The sequence below is a fragment of the Haliotis asinina genome, chromosome 6, assembly GCF_037392515.1.
Source record: "Haliotis asinina isolate JCU_RB_2024 chromosome 6, JCU_Hal_asi_v2, whole genome shotgun sequence".
NCBI classification, from domain to species: Eukaryota; Metazoa; Mollusca; class Gastropoda; order Lepetellida; family Haliotidae; genus Haliotis; species Haliotis asinina.
Window position 1 is genome coordinate 47,533,940 of NC_090285.1, and position 22,139 is coordinate 47,556,078.

Consider the following 22,139-nt stretch of genomic DNA (forward strand, 5'->3'; position numbering starts at 1 on the left):
TCCAATATTTACTCCGAAACAAACACCAGCCTTTCCTTTTCCGGTTGCAATCATGAAGTAAGCCTCTGTGGCTACATGCCTATATTATCCATGCAATCCCTGTTACATTTATTGATAAATCATAATAAAAACGTTACTTTCCACCAGTAATTATCTGTTTGAATCACATATGTGTTTTATTTTTCTTCCAGGATCGAACTCTGTTCGTACAGTGGATACAAAATATACCCAGGCCATGGGAAGAAAATGGTCAAGGCTGATGGCAGGGTATTTATATTAAATATTACGACTACATGTGTTTATTGGTGTGCTTTTAGCTGGATGTATTTGGAAAGCATTTCAAGTTATATGGTTAACATTAGCTAGTCATATCTCTTGAACGGGGACAGTTATAAAACACGAAGAAAGTATGCATGTTGTTTATGGAAACGATCTTCAGACTAAACTTATTTTGATGGGCATTTTAGAAGAAACGTCACAAGAAGCGTGATACACCACATGGTACTTAATCGGGAAGATTGACTGTCAGTCCTTTCTTAAGGGGATGAATGAAATTATCTGTACTCGACAACACGTCTCTGACTATGATATTTCAACTAAAAAATTGCGTGAGTGAATGCAATGTCATTGTAGTAGAGACGTTTTTATTTTCCATTAATTGTATCCAGATATTTATCATTACTTGCACCAGTTTCTCAGATGGTAAATATTATGCCAACAGTGGTGTTGTGAGAGACCAGCCAGTTTGCAGTTTAACTCTGTAATGTCAAAAGGAAAGGTTTGACTGTAATCAAAGGTGAATGCATGGTTTTATCTTGATTTGCAAATGTGGAAGTCCTGGAGTCTACTCAGTCTAAGGAAACTTAGTCTCAGTGTATTTCGTTACACTCCACCACTGAGTCTAACAAACCCTAGTAGAAGGTCGCGTCAGGTAACCTTTGAGCGACCAATGACCATCCAATCAAACGCGAGGCGGTTAAATAGAACTAACCATTCAGACAACGGCTACTTAGGGATCAGAGGGACTTTCAAAATATTCAGGTCACTGACACAGATCTCTCCACAAACAAATCCGCATATACCACAATTATTTGACCTGCAGTATATACGCTTTGGGTTTTCTGTTGACATGGTTACCACTAGCTAATATTTCCGCAAGATGACATCCTTGAATATTGCTAAAAACACCATTTTCAGTGACTGTTTACTCGCGTTGTCATGGTTGTACGTAAGCCGTGTGCATCACCTGGAAGCGAGTGTACGCCAAATAGCATTTGGAATCGTTCGGTATGAACCTTTTCGAGATAAACAGTTCAAAAGGTATCTGCAAATGTGCACTTTCGCAATTTGGTAAGCTGTGTCCTGATTGGTCAATCTCAAAGGTTACCTGAGGCGACCTCCCATAAGGTTTTGTTAGACTCAGTGGTGGAGTGTAACGAAAAGTACTGAGACTAAGTTTACTTAGACTGGGAGTCTACTAAGTATTAGATTTCAGGGCCCCGCAGGCAATATAAGTGTCCTGTAAAATAACTATGTAGGGTAATGTCTGTTTTGAGAATTCCTTTAGACCTTGGAATGCATCATTGATCATTTCATGGTTTCTCATTACTTTTCGACTTGTTATGCATTTGTTAAGAGCATGTGAAAATATCTGCAGGCCTAGTTTGGCCATATGTTTACCGATAGTTTCAACACACTCTGAAGAAAAGCTGTTATGAAAATTATTTACATGTGACAACAGTTCATAGCTGAGCACATACTTCATTTGCGCATGGTTTTCAGTAATGAATGTCCTAGTTTGGTTTCACTTGTTTTTAGAGATGTGTTTGTGAAAATGTGAGAAGGGGATGTACACTGTAGGTAGATATATGGCCAAATAGGAACGAGACCAGTAGATATATTTTACATGCTGTCCACATGTACACAGTGAGTCGAAGATTCATTTGACAACAGCGACATAGATCATGTGGACAAATGGATGAAATAATGCATGTAACTGCTTTGAAAGAAACAATCACAAACTTAAAAAGGTTATAGATGTGATGTTGGTACAATGAGTGATATTGTGTGTCCTTGTGCAACCTTCTGGATGCCATGAATTATTTTATGCATCCATTTTCTTTGCATACTTGTGGCACGTGGGCAGTTTGTAAAATACTGTGAATGGTTACGATTTGAAGGCAGCATACACATTTATGATTACTCCATCTGTCCTTAGTTGGTTTGTAACTGGCATATGTTGCATTTGCCGAGAAGAGACTTTAATGCTTAGGTATGTTTAACTATATTGAATCCAATTTTTAGGATTTCATGTATAACAATAATTATCATTCAGTTTAGAACACCCTGCTATCTGATGCTTGTACACTGTCTTTTGGTGTTCCCTCTTATGATCTGTGATGTTGCAGAAAGCAGTAAAATATCTTACCCATTCAGTTGAAATTTAACATTTGGAAAATGACAGTCAGAAAAGATGAAATTTGTTCTGTCAGGTGTTCCAGTTTCTTAACAAGAAATGTGAACGTTCCCACAACATGAAGCGCAACCCTCGTGAGATCAACTGGACAGTGCTGTACAGGAGAAAGCACAAGAAGGGTCAGACAGAAGAGGTTTCCAAGAAGAGGACCCGAAAGACCGCCAAGTTCCAGCGAGCCATCACTGGTGCCACCCTCAATGACATCATGGCTAAGAGGAATCAGAAGCCTGAGGTCAGGAAGGCACAGAGAGAGCAGGCCATTAGGTAATCTAGAACAGATGCAGAAAACCTGCTTATTTAACTTCTGAAAACATGTCCATGACACCAGGTTGTCATGATTACTTCTAAATATGTAACACAGTTTTCTAGTGAATAATACCGTGTTTATTTGATATTTTCAAGAAAAGTGCAACTATGTAGCAGTGTACATCATTATGTGTCATAAAGTTGTAGTTTGACCATTACGTGATAGTTAATGCTTTTGGTGACAAAGACCTTTGTGAGCCTTTACCCAAGAAAATATGATAGCAACACTACTGGTCAGTAACACCATAGTAAATTGTCAGAGAATTTTTAAAAATGGTTTTTCCATATTCCATATTTGTTGTCAATATTTTTAAAATGACTCAAGGTTGACACTTTAAGGAATTTAAGACAGTCATAAAATCCAGTGTGTTGAATATTTTTGAATGAGCTATAGGTATCCCTTGATATGTGCAAAGCGGGGTAGTGGGGTAGCCTAATGCTTAAAGCATTTGCTTGTCACACTGAAGACACGTTTCCCATTCCCCACATGGGTCCAGTGTGTGAAGCCCATTTCGGGTATTCCCAGTTCATTTGTGACTAATTCTCTCTCCTCTCTCTTTTCAAGTCGTTTCCCAAATTAATATATCGTTTGTGTGACATAAAAACAAGCTGAAGTAGTTCAGTCTTTTTTGACAGCTGACAAAATCTTTAAGTCCAGATCAAGTTTAAGAGGCAATGGACAGAGAACTCTAAAATTACAGTGAATGAATCTAATATTTCCTGTATTTTGCGCTGCACATTTATCAGTGGAAGTAAGTTTCTTAACTAATAATACAGATAATTTCAATGCAGAGAGTTTTTCGTTTTTACCATTGATTAATTTCTATCGGAGGCTCAACAATTACAGTCCATCAGTAGTTTGATGCATCATTACAGTCCTCCCCAATCATTTAGTGATATGTTCCGACCTGTGAATCTCATGGCACTATTCTTCCCTAGGGCATACAAGGAGAAGCAGAAGTCCAAGGACAGTCAGAAAAAGGCTTCCAAGGTAAAGTGTCGCAAGATGAACATAATTCATTATTGAAAAATGTGTCTATGTTCACCTTTTATGCACATGGTGCTTATTTATTTTTAGAAAAAGATGAATGTGCATTTTTCAAAGTGGTATGTTTTGATATTAGGTGTCATAAGGGGCACTTTTGTGTCATGTCATGTGAACCCAAAGGAATCTTTTGTGTATCGAAACATGAGGATAATTTTCTCTTGATACTAACAGTAAAGAGAGAGAGCGGATTTATCTGTGTCTGATGTACAAGAAACAAAACCATAGTAAACACGTATTAGTATGTCAGGGGTGTAAAGTATTAGTTTGTAGCATGACTTATTCTCCTGTTCGGAAATGTTTTTCCTGAGAGAGAGTAGTCCAACATTCTGTTTAGTATGCTTTGTTTTCTGTGACTGATTAGCCTCATCTTTATGCAAATTTAAAAATTACTTCATGTACCTTTGTAATTACTATAAAATATTGACAATAAATGGTATTGAATACCAGCTATTAAATCATTTTGGAATGATTGGTAATTCATAAGTCATCATGGTTTTGGTAAACTGTCAAGTTTATGTGAGGTCTTTAATTTTGTTATTAGGTTTAAGAATGCATGTCTTCACTTTCTAGTCACTTCTTGGTTAAACCTGTTTGATTTTTGCACCAAATAATGGCAAAGTATTGGGATGAAACTTATTATATTAACATTCCATAGCCTAACAAATGTAACATATAGCTGTACCATCCATATTTTTTAAATTGAACTAGCCTTGTTAGTGAAAGTGACCCATGAAGATCAGGGGTAGAACAGGCCTTGGGAAACCCATGCTTGCGACTAGGCTTGTCAGAAGAGGCGACCTAACTGGATCAGGTGGTCAGGCTTGCTTACTTTGTTGACACATTATCTATTCCCATTTGTGTAAGTCAATGGTCATACTTAGTTGATCACTGGATAGTCTGGTCCAGATACAATTATTTACAAACCACTGCGATGTAGTTGGAATATTGCTGAGTGGGATGTAGAACCTAAGTCATTCACTCACTTTTAGGGAAAGTAGTGCTGTTTTTGTAATGTCAGGCCTTTTTACATGACGATGGCAATTTTATGTTCTAATTGTAATACCATTTTATCCATTTCCATTCTTTACTTTCAGCCTGTTGCACCCAAGGGAGGAAAACAAGCCAAGGCTTCTAAGAACATGCCCAAATCTAAACCTATTGTTGGTGGCAAACGCTAAACTGTAATAATTGCAGGCTGAAATAAAAAAAAAATATGTAAATAGCTAAACTTGCTGTTGATGTCTTTTAAGGTTCTGTCAGTCGACCATGGCACTGATATTGGTTTCTCGCAAATGGGTATTATATACCAGATTCCTGGACTGGAGCTCACAGGTACTGAAATTCTCATTGCATGCTCTGTTTGGGTAGAAAGTACTGTCTTTCTTGGCAGAAGGATTGATCACATACTTGGGTGAGTAGGCATCTGGCTGCCATGCCAAAACCATGGTGATTCTGGCCTCTGAAAGGTTCTGAGGCTGTTAAACTTATTGCTCAAACTTTATTGAAGATGCTAAAACTGTTCAACCTTTATCAATGCGACTTTGATACCTAACACTGTCATGTCAGACATGTCTACGTCATAATTTTGATATGTGGGGTGAATGAAAACCATAATAGAGATATACCTGTCAAGTATGATATGCCATGATTCAGTAGCACTTATTCCGATCCATCAAGAAGCTTTTCACATTAGGGACCTGTGAAGGTCTGGGACAGAATAGGCTTTTAGGAGCCCAAGCTTGTTGTAAGAGGTGATCAATGAGATTGGGTAATGAGACTTACTGTCTTGGTTGACAGGTGTCATCAGTTTTCAAATTACCAGATTGCTCATGCTGTTGATCACTGGATTGTCTGGTCCAGACTCAATTATTTACAGACTGTCGCCATATAGCTGGAACATTGCTGAGTGCAGCATAAAACTAAACTCACTCACTTTTCACATTAGTAAAGTAACTGAAGCACCAATAACATTTTCATTCCCCAAAATACCTGCACTTTGGAACATGATATTCTGTTTGAACTATGAACTATGTTTCAGTAATTCAAAACAAACAGCACCACTTGCAAGCCATTTCATCCCTTCCTGCTTTTTCTTTCCAGGCAAACAAGCAATTGACAACAATGACTGCAAACCCCAGCACCAAACTGTTACCACATTTCAACTGCAATTAAATTGTATCATCAATGTGTGACATAATCCATAGGAGGGGATATCAAAGAGTTCTAATTATATCAAAAACTCATTCAGGGTAGAAACTTTGTTTTGCTTTAGTGTCCTTATAACTTCTCTACATAGCCACTATGCCGAGTTTCACATTTCTCCCACCGTTTCTTGACCTTGCGGAGACTGATTGAATAGAATTCCACCGATTCATAGAAAACCATGGCCAATGTTCCACCTCTAGAATGACACCATTCGTGTAATCAAAACGACGTGTGTGTACGAGAGAGAGAGAGAGAGAGAACGAACGGGGAGAATGTCATTGGAGGGATAATAGTATCTTTACCAATATAGCTTTCTATGAACTTGTAAAATGGAAGCCATATGATTGGGTTCCGAGTCAACGATTAGCGAACACAGCGCTAAGGTAATGGTAACTCCCACACTTTATCCAACGCCCATCGGTAGCCTAACGCTAAGGTGGGTGTGTGAATCGGAGCCGTCTGTAAGTAGTGTAATCTTGACCACACAACCCAGTGATCGACATCATGAGCAACGATCTACAGAAATGGCGTACAATAGCATGCATCAACAAAGCCACTGCGAACCTGGACCCCGTTTCACAAAGCTCTCGCAAGCCTAAGATCTCGTGGTACAATGGCTACGAGAAAACTTATCCACTCATACTTGCGGTTCAGGGCCTGGATTCTCGAAGCTCTCTTAGCATCAAGATAGTCGTAAGTTAGTGTTAATGTATGGTACCTAAGACTGTCTCATCACTAAAATAGCATCGATAATCCAGGCTCATGTGCCAGTTTCACAAAACTCTCGTAAGCCTAAGATCTCGTAACTTTTCTTGTAGCATCCGTACCTTTTGTGTTACAGTATAGGAGGTACAATGGCTACGAGAAAACTTGCGAGATCTTAGGCTCACAAGAGTTTTGTGAAACGGGCCCCATGACCGTAGTCGACACCATTCCGAGCTGCAACAAGAATACAACACCCAGGGGCATAGCTCCCGTTGTAATGAGTGACTTTAGTTTTACGCCACACTCAGTAATATTCCAGCTATATGACGACGGTCTGTAAATAATCGAGTCTGGACCAGGCAATCCAGTGATCAACAACATGAGCATCGATCTACGCAGCTTGGAACCGATGACATGTGTCAACCAAGCAGTCAACGAGCCTGACCACCCGATCCCGTTAGTCACCCCTTACGACAAGCATAGTCGCATTTTATGGCAAGCATGGGTTGCTGAAAGCCTATTGTACCCCGGGACCTTCACGGGTCTACCGTTGTAAAAAAATGTCTGGGTTTATACGTGGCTTTGGCTAAAGATCATCATGAAAGTAAAGGAAGCCTTCAAGACTAAATATATTAAGATTGGTCCAACGTGATAAAAATGGGTTGCTATGCGCCTGGCCGCTGTGGTGACTGAACCCTCCAGTGACAATAGGTTCCCTGACGTTGGAGTGAGCATTTGGCCAGTACGGTCAAAAAGTGAGTGACGTTAGTTTTACGCCGCTTTTAGCAATATTCTAGCAATATCGAGGCGGGGCACACCAGAAATCTGCTTCACACATTGCGACCATCGAATCTTCGTCACGGGTTGACGTACGCTTTAACCACTCGGCTACAGCACCTTCCCAAGGATCACAAAGAGCACATTAATCAGTGAAGAAACCGTGAAACATTGACCTAGTCAGTCTTACAACAACGGAACCGTACGATTTTCCCTTCCCACAACCCATAAAAATCTAGACTTTAACACTCGAATATTGTTTTTATATGTTTGGATTAACATATATTTCAAATTTGAACGAAATTGGTGAGGAAATGAATATTTTAGGACATCATTCTGCTACAGTACACACTCCGGCGCAGCGATCACTTGAACTCTTGGTAGGAGAGTGGCTACAGACGTTACATATGTTTAAATGTGTAAGGTGCGCCAAGCACTATCTGTAACGCAAACGCCGTAAATAAAGCTAGAATTTATTCTGAATTTGCAATCCTACTGCTAAGTAGGCTATTTCAGTTAGAATTGTTGTTTGAGTTGCCTCATTAGGTGACATCGACATTCAGTGTTAGATAAGATATAAGATAAGACAAGATATAAATTACTTTGTTATCCCGGAGGAAATTCTTTTGTATAAAACACGACCTAAGAAAGGAAACATACACAAATTCACAGAAATATACACAATAATTGCACAAAGTAATTGCTGATAATTTTTATCCAAGTCACCACATAGGCAAAGAGGCTGAGTTAGTAGTTATCGCGTATTATCGCATATATTAAAAAAAACACTTGTTTCATTGACAACACGAATACTGGACGGTATGAAGGATTGACGAGCTCTGTTTTATGGGCAGGTAATCCAAAGCGGAGTCCAGATGTGGATAGTTGAAACTGGTGAGATATAATACAGGAACTATCAATTCTGATTTTAGTTGCCTTTTTACGATATGACAACTTGCACAATTTCAGTATTATTAAGTTATGTAGCGATCCACTCTAATTAAGATCAGATCCTGATTCCTCTCAGAAACCTTTCATTTTGTTAGTATACCCATCTGGTAAAGTAAAGATGAATCGTATCGGTGTAAAATGTCTGATAATACTTAAAAGCATCCAATTTACAAGGAAGCGCCACAATCCTTCAGAAACCCACACTTGACGGAAAACGCTACATGAGCCCAGGAAAACTTCGAGACTTCAATACATACTGTATGCGGATTGGGCGAATCTATTAAGCACATAAAAAGTAATCTCCAAACCACATTCTAATCCTTGTTATAGAATGACATACTCGCAGTGTGAATTCTTGAAAGTACACCCCAAGAAAAATCGATCGACAAGTATGTGTCTAGATCTGTTGATAATACTCTCTTTCACAAAGAAGTTCCACTTCTGATAATACTCTCTTTCACAAAGAAATTCCACTTCTGATCATGCACCCCTAACATATTCGAATTAATAAAAGCCAAAACAATTAATGCATCAGTTCGAGGGTCCATTCTTTTATGAATTATTCTAATTTATTTTTTAGCGGTTTGCGCTTGAATTTTCGACCTGACGTCACTTCCGTCAAATCGAAGGATCACCCTTTCCGTTGAGGCGATGACCATTCGCTGGTAATTTCAATGGTAGGCAGAGTAGTGAACCTAACATGTATCCATCTGATTGTGAGATTAAATTAGGTTCATGGACATGTAAATAATATATATTTTACCTTGACAACCACTCTGTGTGACATATGTATTGATAATATGACAAATGAAACGTCACTGTGATCATGAGGGCCCCTATTTTCGGTGCATTTGCCTTGCGCACAATTGTTTATGAGCGATACTTGGGTACAACTTTGTAGAGTCATGTCCTGACTGTCAGACACAGTCAACTCTCTCAGTTGTTGTTTCAAAATATTTAGTCAATGTTTCATGAATATATCTACTTCACTGAGAATATTACTCAGTGTTTACATTCTGGTAGGTTAGACCCTGTTAAAATGACTATCATATTCTTATCTCCTGAAGCAGGACAGTAATAAGGGGGAAACTCAACATTGACGTGAAAAAAATGTCTGACACCTTTCACATATCACTGGCTGGCATGGGACATGTGGACAAGGGTGACGTTGTACCAAGCGAATATCATACCTTAACAAAGACTTAAGGTAGTCTTATTGCTAAGGTTGTTTTGTATATATCAGCGAGCAGGAACTTCTTTCATGTTTACTAAGGTTAACTTCAACTCCCATTCTTTAACATTGCACTAAGGTGACTTATGATCACCTTAGTGCTTTGTGAAGGGATGCCCGGGAGAAAAGTGGTCAATCGTAAGATCTAGCAATACAAACAATAACAAGTCTTTTGAGGTTTATGTTGGCACAGTCATCTAAGGTGCCACAAGTCACTTGTATCCCATGGGCATTACAGAAACTGGGTATATCATGGGTTTAAATTTTGGTTTGGCCCAATTATTTTTCAAGGTTTGTATTCATCATGCCCTTGTTTGAGATTTTGACCAAGGTATAGCAACTGTCTCAAAGATACATCAAGTCATGCTTTCCTCGCACATGGCTGAAACACTGTGAAACAGGAATACTGTTCACAGCAGTGTCAAACCCAACAACTCACTCTCTCTACAGCCATCCAACTCGTGAAGGTCCCAGGATAGAACAGGCCTTCAGCAACCCATGCTTGCCATAAAAGGTGACTGTGCTTGTCGTAAGAAGTAACTAACGGGATTGGATGGTCAGACTCGCTGACTTGGTTGACACGTGTCATCGGTTTCCAATAGCGCAGATTGATGCTCATGTTGTTGGTCACTGGATTGTCTGGTCCAGACTCGATTATTTATAAACCACCGCCATACAGCTTGAATATTGCTGAGTATGGCGTAAGACTAAACTCACTCACTCACTCTATAGCCATCCATCAAGTTTGCAATCTTGTAGAGATTCGTCTTCTGGCACTCCAGTTTAAGAACTTTTTTCTGTCTGTGCGTTTTTTTCTGATGACTTTGCAATATTTCTGTCATTTGGTTAAACTTAAATGTTGACACTATAATAGATCAAACAGAGACTCAGAAGTACAAATTTATGATCTGTTTTATTATGATATTTCAATATCAATCATACATCTTTTGATTTTGTATTAGGCTTTCTTAAGTAAGTGTTTTCTATCAGTTTTGTCTGTCATGTCATGCCTGAAGTCATATTTTGTGCTATTACTTTGAAGTGGGTGACCTGTATATAACTGACAAGAGGTCATGAAGGTCAGGGTTACAATTGGTCATCAGCAACCAGTGCTTGCTGTGGGTGATGACTAGGCTGGACACATGTCATATCCCAGTTGCAGAGATCAATGCTTGTGCTGTTGATCACTGGTTTGTCTGGTTCAGACTCGATTATTTACAGGATGCCGCCATATAGCTTGAATATTGCTGAGTGTGGTGTTAAACGCCAAACAAATGTATATACTGACAACAGGATCTATGGAGAGGTAGACTTTTGTGAATGTAACAGTGATAATGAACGTCCATGTGAAAAAGCAGAATATTAGTACATAGTTGGCAAGTTTTAAGCACTTAAGTAGTATGTTTGTCTAATGTCACAGAAACTTCTATGGTAAATGCCCACACATGCCGACAAATAATTGTTCTGCTGACAAATTAATGGAAGCACCCATAAAATATGTATAACAAAAGTTCAAGATTTTGCCTACAGAATTTTTTCTTTTTTCACAAACGGAAAGAGTGCAAAGACTGAAGTAAAACTCAATGAAAACAATTATTAAAATTCAGCGTTTGTTCCTCACACGATTTCAGTATCCTTTCGTGTCATTTATGCTTTGTAATCACTTGATCAGTTCACTGTAACAAATGTACTTGTTCTGACCTGACATGCTTTAGTCATTAGTAAATAAGAGTGTAATGAGGTGAAGATGTTACCTGCCAAATTAATTGCAATACATTGTCTGTCTACCACAGCTGTGAGTCATATTTCTTTATGTTCAACAGCAATGCATGATACATATAAACTTGAGGTTGTGGTGGTCGGGATGGTGGAATGGAGGTGGGGTGGGGAGGCGTGGTGGTGTTTGACTGTGCAGATTCTGCTATTTAAAGCCCTCTACAGAATCTGTATATTCATATTCGTTATGTTTTCACCTCAATATAACTTCTAGCGTACTCACTATATGTATTGCAACACAGGAGTTGTAAATTTAAATATTGTATTATGAGCTTCATATTGGGATACAATCATTGATTTACCTTGAGTCCTGACAGTCCCTGGGACTCATACTCTGAATTTTCAGGGGTCCAAGGGCCTGTTTCACAAAACCGTCATAGGCTATGATCTCGAAAATTTTCTTGTAGCATTTGTAACTGGCATACTGTAACATAGAAGGTGCATATGCTACGAGAAAAGTTATGAGATCTTAGGCTTACAACAGCTTTGTGAAACGGGGGCCCTAGACAATAACATGAGTGTCCCACGCTCTTGACTATTATTATTATTACTACTACTCTTATTGTATTGTGTATCATGATCATCACATAATTTGTTACAGTTATTGAATTGCAAATGATACTTTAACCCAGCTAGTAGCAAACTCTTTGATAAGGTATTGTAACTTATTGTTGTGTTTTGACATTTTCTGCATTCCTGTGGATGCACTAATAAATTTTGTTGAGTCCTCTTATAATTTTTATGTGTATGGGATGCAGGAATTGGCATCCTGTATATCTCTGTATGCAAGACTATTGCAGTATCAGTTCACCATAGACTACCCATGGTTGTAAAGAATGTATAATTACATAATTAATGTGCATATGAAAAATGTCATGATGGAAACAATTTAATCAGTGAACTGGCTGAGGAGACCCAGATCAAGCCCTCTTTTGCTTTTGGATTTCCCAACCGTTCAATGTTTCTTTTAGAATCTCCATTCACATGAAGCATCCGAGGAAGTAACGTTGATGTGCTATATTTTGCAAGATTGAAATTTCTTTGAGTGTAGAAAAGTTCGGACTCTTTAGGCTACATCCAACTGTAAACTTTTGTTCAGTGATAAAAAGTGACAACTTAATTGGAAGATACTGAAATAATGAAAAGATGGAATTTTATGGTGCAGTGTTATTCATATTCATGTCATTTAGTATCTGAGTACGATTTTTGTTTAAAGCAAAACATACTTGTCATAAGAGGTCTTTATTTGAGAAGCATGGTCAGATGTAGTGCCTTGGTGGATGAATGTAATTGTGATTCATTTGCATGCATATCAGTCACCATGAGTCATTGGATTGTCTAGTCTAGACTTTGTTGTTAACAGACTCTTATATATTGAATATTGCTCATTGTAGTGTGAAGCAACTAACAACAGTTAATGTTTATATACATATATCTGATTTAAATATTTAAGAGATTCTTTTGTGCCTTAAAATGTTGCTCACATGTGAAGATCCAGTTTAGAATTGATCATCAGTAACCCATGCTTGTTGTAAGAGGCTCGATGACTTGGTTGACGCCATAATGTCATTGTATTCCAATAGCATAGATCATTGCTCATCATCACTGGATTGTCTGATCCAGACCTGATTGTTTACTGCCATATAGCTGAAATATTGCTGAGTCTGATTTATAGCTATGCTCACTCACTCTTTCACTCACTCACTGAAATGTTCCTTAACTAGATGTTCTGTGTTTTAGACTGCTTTATGAGACAAATATGGCTGACGGCAGCAGAGTGATGGCAGATGAAGGAGAGGAAGATGCTGATGAAACAGTGGAGGAACTGGAGAACACCATCCTAGGCTTGTGTTCAGATGTACAGCCGAGGACTCACATGGTTGAAGCATCGGGGGTTGGTGGAACCTCCAAAGACTTGGCAGGTAGCCAGGAAAGGAGTCTGTTGAACAACTTGAGTCCTATCAAGAGAGCTGAGCAGGAGGTGGCAGTTGTGACCCCCTTGACCCACAGCTGGATGGGCACAGCTCAGAGCACGCCCATTACTGATACAGCTCACTGTCCAGTATACAGTAACAGCAGGAGAGGCCTGTTGTATCCTTCGGGACCTGACCTCCAGATGCGAGTAGAGGATGGCGACAGCTTCACCTCATATGAGAACATCTATGACGATGGGAAAACGTATGAAGAACTTTTGTTAGAGGTGTCCCAAATTTGTGGTGGATCTGTGGTCAGAGAAAGCAATGACACTGGGACAAACATCAGCCGCATTAATGTAGGAGAGATTGTGTCAGCTTCAGAAAAGCCACCAACTGGTAATGCACTAGAATTGTCTTGTGTTCCTGACATTGGTGATGAGAAGTACTTTGCACAGACCTTGACATCTTCAGCCATGTCGGGACGCTTCACAGGGGTTCAGAAGAGTAGGCATGTGTTTGATGAGAGCACTGCGGAGATTGATCCTGAACCAAGTACCGACATCTTGGGACTGGATAAGTTCATCTGCAGTGATCTTGATGAGGAGGATAATGATGATTCTGTTGATGAGGACAATGCTACAGTAATATCTACATATACTGTTTTAAATACAAGTGATGCTTCCATTCATAATTCTGTAGTCAGTACAGACCCCGTCAGTCAAGGTTTGCTGCAAATCAACAATAATGAGTGCTTAAAGGAAACAAGATGCAATTCAGCATTGAATATGGTTAGAAGTTTGTCACACTCCAGAAGTAGTGTTGATAGCAAAGAATCTGGAGAGCTAAGTGATACACTTCTTGAAAGTGATGATTGTGGATCACCAGAGGCTACTCCTGTGAAGACAGTACCTTTCAGTATGAGGAAACGAAAACGGAGACTGCTTACAACTGATAGTGACAGGGAGGAGGGGGAGTTGACCTTAACAACCACTGATGCATCAGCTAGTGAAGTGGAAGAGTTGGCCGAAGCAGAGGAGGAACTTGGTGCAACTCTTGTTCAGACAACCAGTGTACAAGACATTTTGACAGATGACATTCCATCAACTGCCAAGTCTGAACCTCATGGAGTTGTTGCTGAACCTGCAGAACGTCCTTGTGAAAAGGATGGAGAAGTTGTTGCTTCTTCAGAGGTGTCTGAAGAATCAAAGGAGGCACTTGGAGCAGCAGTTGAAGAGGATGCAATATGGATGACTGAAACAACAATAGAGGAACTTAATGCATCAACAGCTGTACCTCGAGTAAATGAAACAGAGATGGCTGAAGCATCACCAAAATTTCCTAAACCATCAGGAAATGTGTCTGAAGCATTACCATCTACTGAGGCACTTAAGACTTTCACAGACCAACCTGAAGTGAAGGATGGAGCTGGACATGGTGCTAAACCTAAATCCAAAGGTCAAACTGTGCTTCCTCCCCAAAATATTCTGTGTGATGAGAATGTATTGTCCCTAACAGAAGACGATGATGATCTGAGCAAGAAGAAGAATGTAAAATCACTGATGTCAGGTAAATGTGCTCAGGGGAAACAGGGAAAGTCTTCTGCTTTTGAATCATTTGAAGATTCTATGATTTCTGAGATGTGTGAGAAGTTGATGAAGGAAAAAGATTTGACCAATTTGGGGAGCTTTGTAGTCATCGATAGCCCAGAGAAAAATGTCGATGAAAGTTTTGTTGTTGTTAGTGAAAATGCTGTATCTGCTTCAAGTGATACCATTGATAAAGATGTCAAGAAAGACACAGTGATTGTAAAGACCAAAGAACTTTGTAACAATGTGTCGGAAGCAGAAGGAACAACTAAAATAAGCAGCACCAACATTGTGAAGGCCATGCCCAAAGACAGTCCAGTTTCAGCTGTGAAACAAGGCATCCTTTACAGCCCAATAACTGCACCTGAAACAAAAAAGACTTGTTCTAAATCAGAGGCAAGGATTTGGCCTACAGAGCAAACGAAAAAGACTTGTACTAAACCAGGGGCAAAGATTTCTCCTACAGATCAAAATGTTCTTGAATATGAAACTGGGTTAATGAAAAGTGTGCGGCTTAAGTGGAGTAGTCGGGGCATTCATAGACCTGATGAGAATCTTACTTACAGCTCCTGGGTAAGGAGAACACAAACCAGTAGAAAAGTGGAGCCAACATTCATCTTGGAGGGCAACAGCAGAGAGCCACCTCTGTTCAGAAGGAGGTCTGTTCCAAATTCCAAGCTTTCTGAGAACTCATCAAGACCTGGTTCTCCAGAACGAAAGAAACCACGAATAGGTGGCACTCCAGGTAAGGCCAATGGAGATAGTGCAAAGAGCATTAAATCTGTGCTACAGAAACAGCTGATGGAAATACAAGTGGAGGAGAACAGGATGGCGAATGTGATGACCATGCAACGAGAAGCATTTCTGGGTGAAATGAGGTTGAAGCATGGTAAGATGTTCCAAGCACTCCGTACACAGCAGAACCTGGAGAGACGGCAGCACATAGCTACTTGGAAGGGCTACATCAGCCAAGCTCTGTTGGAGTACCAACTGATGCAGCTGAAGCAGGAGCATATGTTACAGGTGAAACAGCTGGAGACAGTCAACCGCATGGAGCTGCAGAGGGGCATGAACGTCATCAACCAAAAGGGGCAAGCCCAGGCAAAACGTTTTCAGTCTTTGAAACTCCCAGCTTTGCAGTCGATAAAGAACTTAGAGGAAAACACTGCTAGTGGTGCACAGATGGATGAGGCTCACACCACAGTGAATCTGTGCAAGGGTCCATTTCACCCTGGTGGTGGTGAGAGGAATATGGTGAAGGTGTGTCTGCCTGTGGATGTTGCAGCGTTTATGATCAGGGAGGATGAGGTCTATGACTCTAACTATGAATATTCGTAAATCCAGGTATTAGCGGTTTGTGGGAAGAGTAGACTCATATGGGTGGCATGGTGGCACTGTGAAATGACTGGGTGTCATGGTGTTGCAGTGAGGTGACATGTATGAATAGGTATCACAGTACCACTGTCAGGTGATATGGTTGACTGGATGTTGTGGTGCCAGTGTGAGGTGACATTGTTGACTGGGTGTTGTGGCGTTGCAGTGAGATGACATTTATGAATGAATATCACAGTGCCACTGTTAAGTGACATAGTTTACTGGGTGTTGTGGTGCCACTGTGAGATAACTTGGTTGACTGGGTGTCATAGTGATGCAGTAAGATGACATTTATGAATAAGTATCACAGTGCCACTGTTAAGTGACATAGTTTAATGGGTGTTGTGGTGCCACTGTGAGATAACTTGATTGACTGGGTGTCATGGTGTTGCAGTGAGATGACATGTATGAATGGGTGTCATAGTGCTACTGTTAGGTGACGTGGCTGACTGGTTGTCAGGTGCCATCGTGAGATGACATGGTTGATGGGGTGTCATCGTGCCCCCATAAGGTGACACAGTTGACGGGGTGTCATGCCACTGTGAGATGACTGGGTGGCATAATAAATATACTGAAAGACAAAAGAAACATCATTGGAGATTGTGTAGAGGTCCAGTGGCTTGTCATTGATTTCTCAGTGATTTCTCCTTAACCTTGCCATGGCTGCTGTGTTCAGAAGGCAAGTGAATGATTGCCATGCAAGCAGGCAATTTATGCCAGAATGCATGCATGATGTACATGTATCTCGATTTCAGTTTTGTGTTTGTGTGTGCTCTTCCCTTCCCTAAAACAAATACATTTCTATCCTCAATCTCAAACAATACTTTATTGGGTAAAGGATACTAAGCTTGTTGTAAGAGGCGAGTAACGAGATTGGGTGGTCATGTTCGCAGACTTGGTTGACATATGTCATCGGTTCCCAATTGCGCAGATCGATGCTCATGTTGAGCACTGGATTGTCTGGTCCAGACTCGATTATTTACAGAGTGCCATCGTATGACTGGATTAATGCCGAGTGTGTTGTATAACTAAACTCACCCATTCACTTGCTCACTCAGTCACTCAATTAGGCAAAATAGGCTAAAGGGCCATGATTCATGTTTTCCTCAAACTTCCGGGGTAAATTTTATAAAAATAGGTTAAAGTACTCCATTGATACCTAAGTGTCATTTCCAGTATTACAGTGTTTCTGTTGTCCTTCAGTACATAAGAATACATGTGTCTCAGGTAATATGGACCCAAAGGATATGGTTTGGTAGGTTGTGGTTTCTATGCATATTTACTGTTTTGTTTGTAATGACGTTTAACATGTCAGACTCACTTAGATGTGGTATTAGTTGCTACAACATCTTGATATAAGGAGCTGAGGTACAATGCATCTTTCCTAAGGATTAGACTTGTTTATCCTGGCCACTGTTGCTTCCTGTGCATTGGCGGATCCAGAGGGGGATTTGAAGGATCCGCCCATGCCGTGATATGAGGATTAGGGGGACAAGAGAAACAAAGGGATAGCCAGCTTACTTGAAGTACATTATTTTATATTTTTGTTAAGTTTTCTCTCTATAACCTTAAAGAAGCATGTTTTAATGGTTTAAAATGGTGAGAATGTTGCGTTACTTTAGTATGAAATGGGTATGTTTCCTGAAACAGCTGTTAATTTTATTTCTATATTTCTTGCAAATTAAAGAAGCATTCTTTGGTGTTTTGAATTGGTGAATTGGTTTTGAAATTCAATAGTTTTATGAACATATGGTCGCTCTTTAACATTATGCAAATAATTATATTATGTAGTTTCCCAATTGCATATTATGATGCTCATAATGTTGATCATTTGGATTGCCTGGTCCAAATTACCTTATTTGCAGACTGTCACCATATAGCTGGAACATTGCTCTAATTTTGTAGCCTAATGTAATTACTGAAATGTAAGATACACCAGTCCATCTAGTCTCCATACAGGACTGCCTGCAAGAACCCTTACAATGTATTATTTTGCACACTGGGTAAACAAAAACATACTTGTCAGATGTTGGTAGAGGAAAGAATTTTAAACTGGTTTAAAAAATTTGGGATGAATATAAGAGAAAGTTTTGGGTTTGGGATGGGTATTTTTTAGTTTATTGGTAAGGTATTGTTTTGGACTCTTTGGTTGCCATAGTGAATAATTATAAACTGTATTTATTAATATATTGTTTTGAACAGTTTGCCCATGAATTTGTTTGCTTATCTAGCTGATTTTATGTTTTGTGGTCAGTTTTAGATGGGAGCAGAGTGACTTCCCTTAAAACCACCAGATTCATGTGAGTTTACATTACAGATATTTTAATTCATTTCCCTGGTTTCCTAGCTTGCAGTGTCCCATGCTCATCCAAGCTCTCTACCCACTTCCCGCATATATGCAGACATGAAGTATTATTCAAAGTGGTATTAAACTTTACTCTATCACTTGAGAGGTGAACCTCTTGATAATACTGAAGTTTGATCATGGGATTTGTGTTTCCCCTCGTGTTCATCAGTAGGTATTAGAATGGTTCTCCATGGTTAGTATATCATGGTTAGTCAATGATGGAGATGCAGTGATCTGTTTGAGGGAATAGTTTCCACCTCTGATAAATCATGATGTTCTCATGAGTACTTGATATGTTGACCTGTAAATTCAGAAACATAATAAAAGGAAGCAGTTTATACTATATTCTCCCCTTTGTCCTTCTTGAAAAGCAGGAAACATTCATGCATAAAAATAATAAATGGATTAAGTGTATTATAAAGATTATTAAAATGAGTTATAAAATGTTTCCCACTTGTGTAAACAAATGTGTTGATCACACAATCTTTGAGTGTACTTGCAACTATTCAAGATGGAACGATTCAGATTGCACTGAAAAAACAAGAAACCATCGAATGAAACTGTTAGCCACACTAAAGGGTTTTCTTCTGTCTTTCACTGCTCCAGTCGCCTGTACCCAAAGGACAGGTGCAGCTGGGTTATGTAAACAGGTATTTCAACATCTCGACCAGCGTTATAGTTTGACCGCCAAGTGATGTGATAATCGATGTGGTATCATATCTAGGAAGCTCACCAGAGCCTCCTGCATCTGGCCTTTAGTGACTAAAACGGGGATCAGGCGGTCAGACAGTCACCTCTGCTGTTTGGGTGTAACAATGGACCGAATATCTCGTCCATGTGGGACTTTATGTACATGCTGTTGCCATATGGTTGGAATATTGCAGGCGCCTCCCTGGTGAAGTGGACTAAGCGTGTACCTGGTTTGTGGACGGTCGGGGGTTGAATCCCCGGTCGCTCTGTACCAAAATACGCAGAGAGAAGGTACTTGTTCTTTCCCTGTCTGCCACTCGGTGTTAGGGGAGTAAGTTTACTTTGAGTTGGGTATCTGTGGTACACTGCTGCATGATGTCTCAGTGAGCTACCGCTATAAAACCGGAAGCGGATACGTGCATGTATGTCGGTACGTAAGTGTAATTCAGAAACCGACATTAAACCCTAATTAATCTCACTTTGGTTTATGTGGACTCGGGTAAAGGTATCGCATTTGTCAGTTAGGCGTGGATTCGATTCCCTGATTCTCTTTCCCCAACCGAGTTTAACAAGGAAGACTTCCAGTTCTACAGGTTGTCCTGCCACTTTAAATTTATAACCGTTTCGAACTACTGAATACTGTAATGGTCATAATTTGACATGTTTAGTTGTTTACAGAGGCCGAGATCGCGAGATGGCGAAAATGTACATTTCAGTATTCCATATTAAACCGACCCGTGAAGATATAGGTATTCAGTAGCCCACGGTTGCCATAAAAGGCGACTGTGCTTGTAAGAAGCGACTTACGGGATCGGGTGGTCAGGCTCGCTGACTTGGTTAACACGTCATCGGTTCCCAATTGTGCAGACCGACGCTTATGCTGTTGATCAATAGATTGTCTAGTCCAGACTCGATTATTTACGGACTGTCGCCTTACAGCTGGAATATTGCTGCGTGCTACGTAAATCTAAACTCACTCCCTCTTTGGGAGTTAAAGGTCACATGCAACGTAAAGCCCAACTTTGCAGATTCTGATACCTTTCGGTATGCACTTACAGAAACAAGTCATCAAAAATGCCAATTCAACCTATAAAGTTTAAAGAAAACCGCGATGAAAACAAGCCCGCGAAATCGGAGTTCAAACAATTCACTAACTTTCCCCCAGCGCTGGGGGAAAAAGTGGTTTCAACGGCTGTGCTGCGCTGCGCTCGTAACGTATGCGCAGTGAATAGGTTCGCTGAGCTTGAAACAGTGATGCCCGGAGTATGAGGTCGTGAGCAGTAGTCTAATCTCGGTTGTGTACACAAACAAGTAAATAATCTACACGTTACATAAAGAAACTTGTTGATTGTGGTAAGCAGCCTTTGTCACAGAGAAAGCTCAATGTCTGGTTTATTGACATTTGTATGTCTGCCTGCCTCTCTGCTAAAGACAACATGCAATACACAACTTCAATCATTGACGACATGCAATTTGAACTTAACACATATCAGACTATACGACATAAACAAAATAGATTGATTTATGACTCGTGCACCCGAGTCTTGTCTCTGCCACATTATGTAATTAGGCAGGTGTGATACTTGTACACATGACATGTTTTTATGTCTGTGGGTTGCAAAAAAACTACATCAATTTTTTCTGTGATGACTGGATCTGACGGAAACTGGTGCAAACTCTTGTCAGTTTCAAGTCCTGCTTTGTACTTTAACGAATGATATGTTTCCAGCCACGCAGTAGTTCAGCATCTCTACTGAGATGATATTTGATTGGATCGAACACAAATTCAGAGAACATGTATTTACATCTCTATATACATTCTTCATGGATAACAACTTCTTCTAGTGTATATGACTTTGTTTGACCAAGGTATATGAATCCATACTGAAACGACGCATCAAATACAATAAAAGAAGTCGTTATCCATATAGAATGTTACTTTCTTGTGACTCGCCGTGCTTCTAAAATGTCCATCAAACAGATCATCTTTTTGTACACACAATGAGCCCTGAGCGTATCAGTTAATGAACCAGCTAATCGGAAACCGTCGTTACACTTGAATGCACACCAACCGCTATGACTGGGCTCGGTCTCCCGAGGGCTTCGTTTCGAGGGAAGCAAGCCCAAGTACAAAATATTGCACTTTTGAATCGCGATTATACGCTTATAATTTTGTTGATTTGTGTTTTTACAAGCAGCAATGTTTATTATATGTCATGAATAAGTGATAATCGTGTTTTAATTATAATTGATTTTTTTGGCTGCTTGAGACCTTTAAGGTTAACCATAGTAAAGGTGTCTTAGTGTAAGAAGCCTGAGGTCGACAAGCACACATCAATAGGGACCAGATTTAATCCAGAATTCCTGAAGGTTTCAACCTCTCTACTAAAGAGCTGTGTTGTTCAGCTTTCTTGTAAACTAAAGCCTTCTAACATAATTATCTTTGCTAGTTTTTCGGCAGTTCACAAAGGTATGAGGTTAACGTTTCTTTTGGCTTTGAGTGTATATTCATGAAAAAAGATACACCATTATTAAATATATTTTGTTTCTTTTTTTTTCGCTCTTTTTCTTGCACACAAAATACGAATGAAATTTCTTGAGGGCGATTTGATTTGTCCTAGTAGTTAAAGCACTCGCTCACCACTGCACAACTCCGGGTTCCTCTAATCGCATCGGTACAATGTGGTAAAAACACACCTGGTGTTATTTTACATGGATATAGCTGAAGTGAATGAGTGAGTTAAGTCTTGC

At 39.7% G+C, this 22,139-nt stretch overlaps 2 protein-coding genes across 2 annotated transcripts; both read left to right on the forward strand.

Annotated features, from left to right (window-relative positions):
* The first annotated feature begins 16 nt into the window (after positions 1 to 16).
* Positions 17 to 5,058, forward strand: LOC137286882 (large ribosomal subunit protein eL24-like). The gene is made up of 5 exons (XM_067818896.1): positions 17 to 57; positions 192 to 267; positions 2,493 to 2,740; positions 3,722 to 3,773; positions 4,925 to 5,058. The coding sequence occupies exons 1-5, from the start codon at positions 53 to 55 to the stop codon at positions 5,006 to 5,008; spliced, it is 465 nt and encodes a 154-aa protein (XP_067674997.1). The 5' UTR covers positions 17 to 52; the 3' UTR covers positions 5,009 to 5,058.
* An 8,176-nt stretch (positions 5,059 to 13,234) lies between these two features.
* Positions 13,235 to 16,315, forward strand: LOC137287923 (uncharacterized). Its single transcript, XM_067820297.1, has one exon. The coding sequence runs from the start codon at positions 13,235 to 13,237 to the stop codon at positions 16,313 to 16,315; it is 3,081 nt and encodes a 1,026-aa protein (XP_067676398.1).
* The last annotated feature ends 5,824 nt before the right edge of the window (positions 16,316 to 22,139 follow it).

Bases quoted from the DNA above. Each gene is read 5' to 3' on its own strand.
- LOC137286882 (XM_067818896.1), top strand. The intron at 268-2,492 runs GTATTTATATTA...TTGTTCTGTCAG, and splicing joins TGGTCAAGGCTGATGGCAGG to GTGTTCCAGTTTCTTAACAA. The intron at 2,741-3,721 runs GTAATCTAGAAC...ATTCTTCCCTAG, and splicing joins CAGAGAGAGCAGGCCATTAG to GGCATACAAGGAGAAGCAGA.
- LOC137287923 (XM_067820297.1), top strand. From the start codon at position 13,235: ATGGCTGACGGCAGCAGAGTGATGGCAGATGAAGGAGAGGAAGATGCT.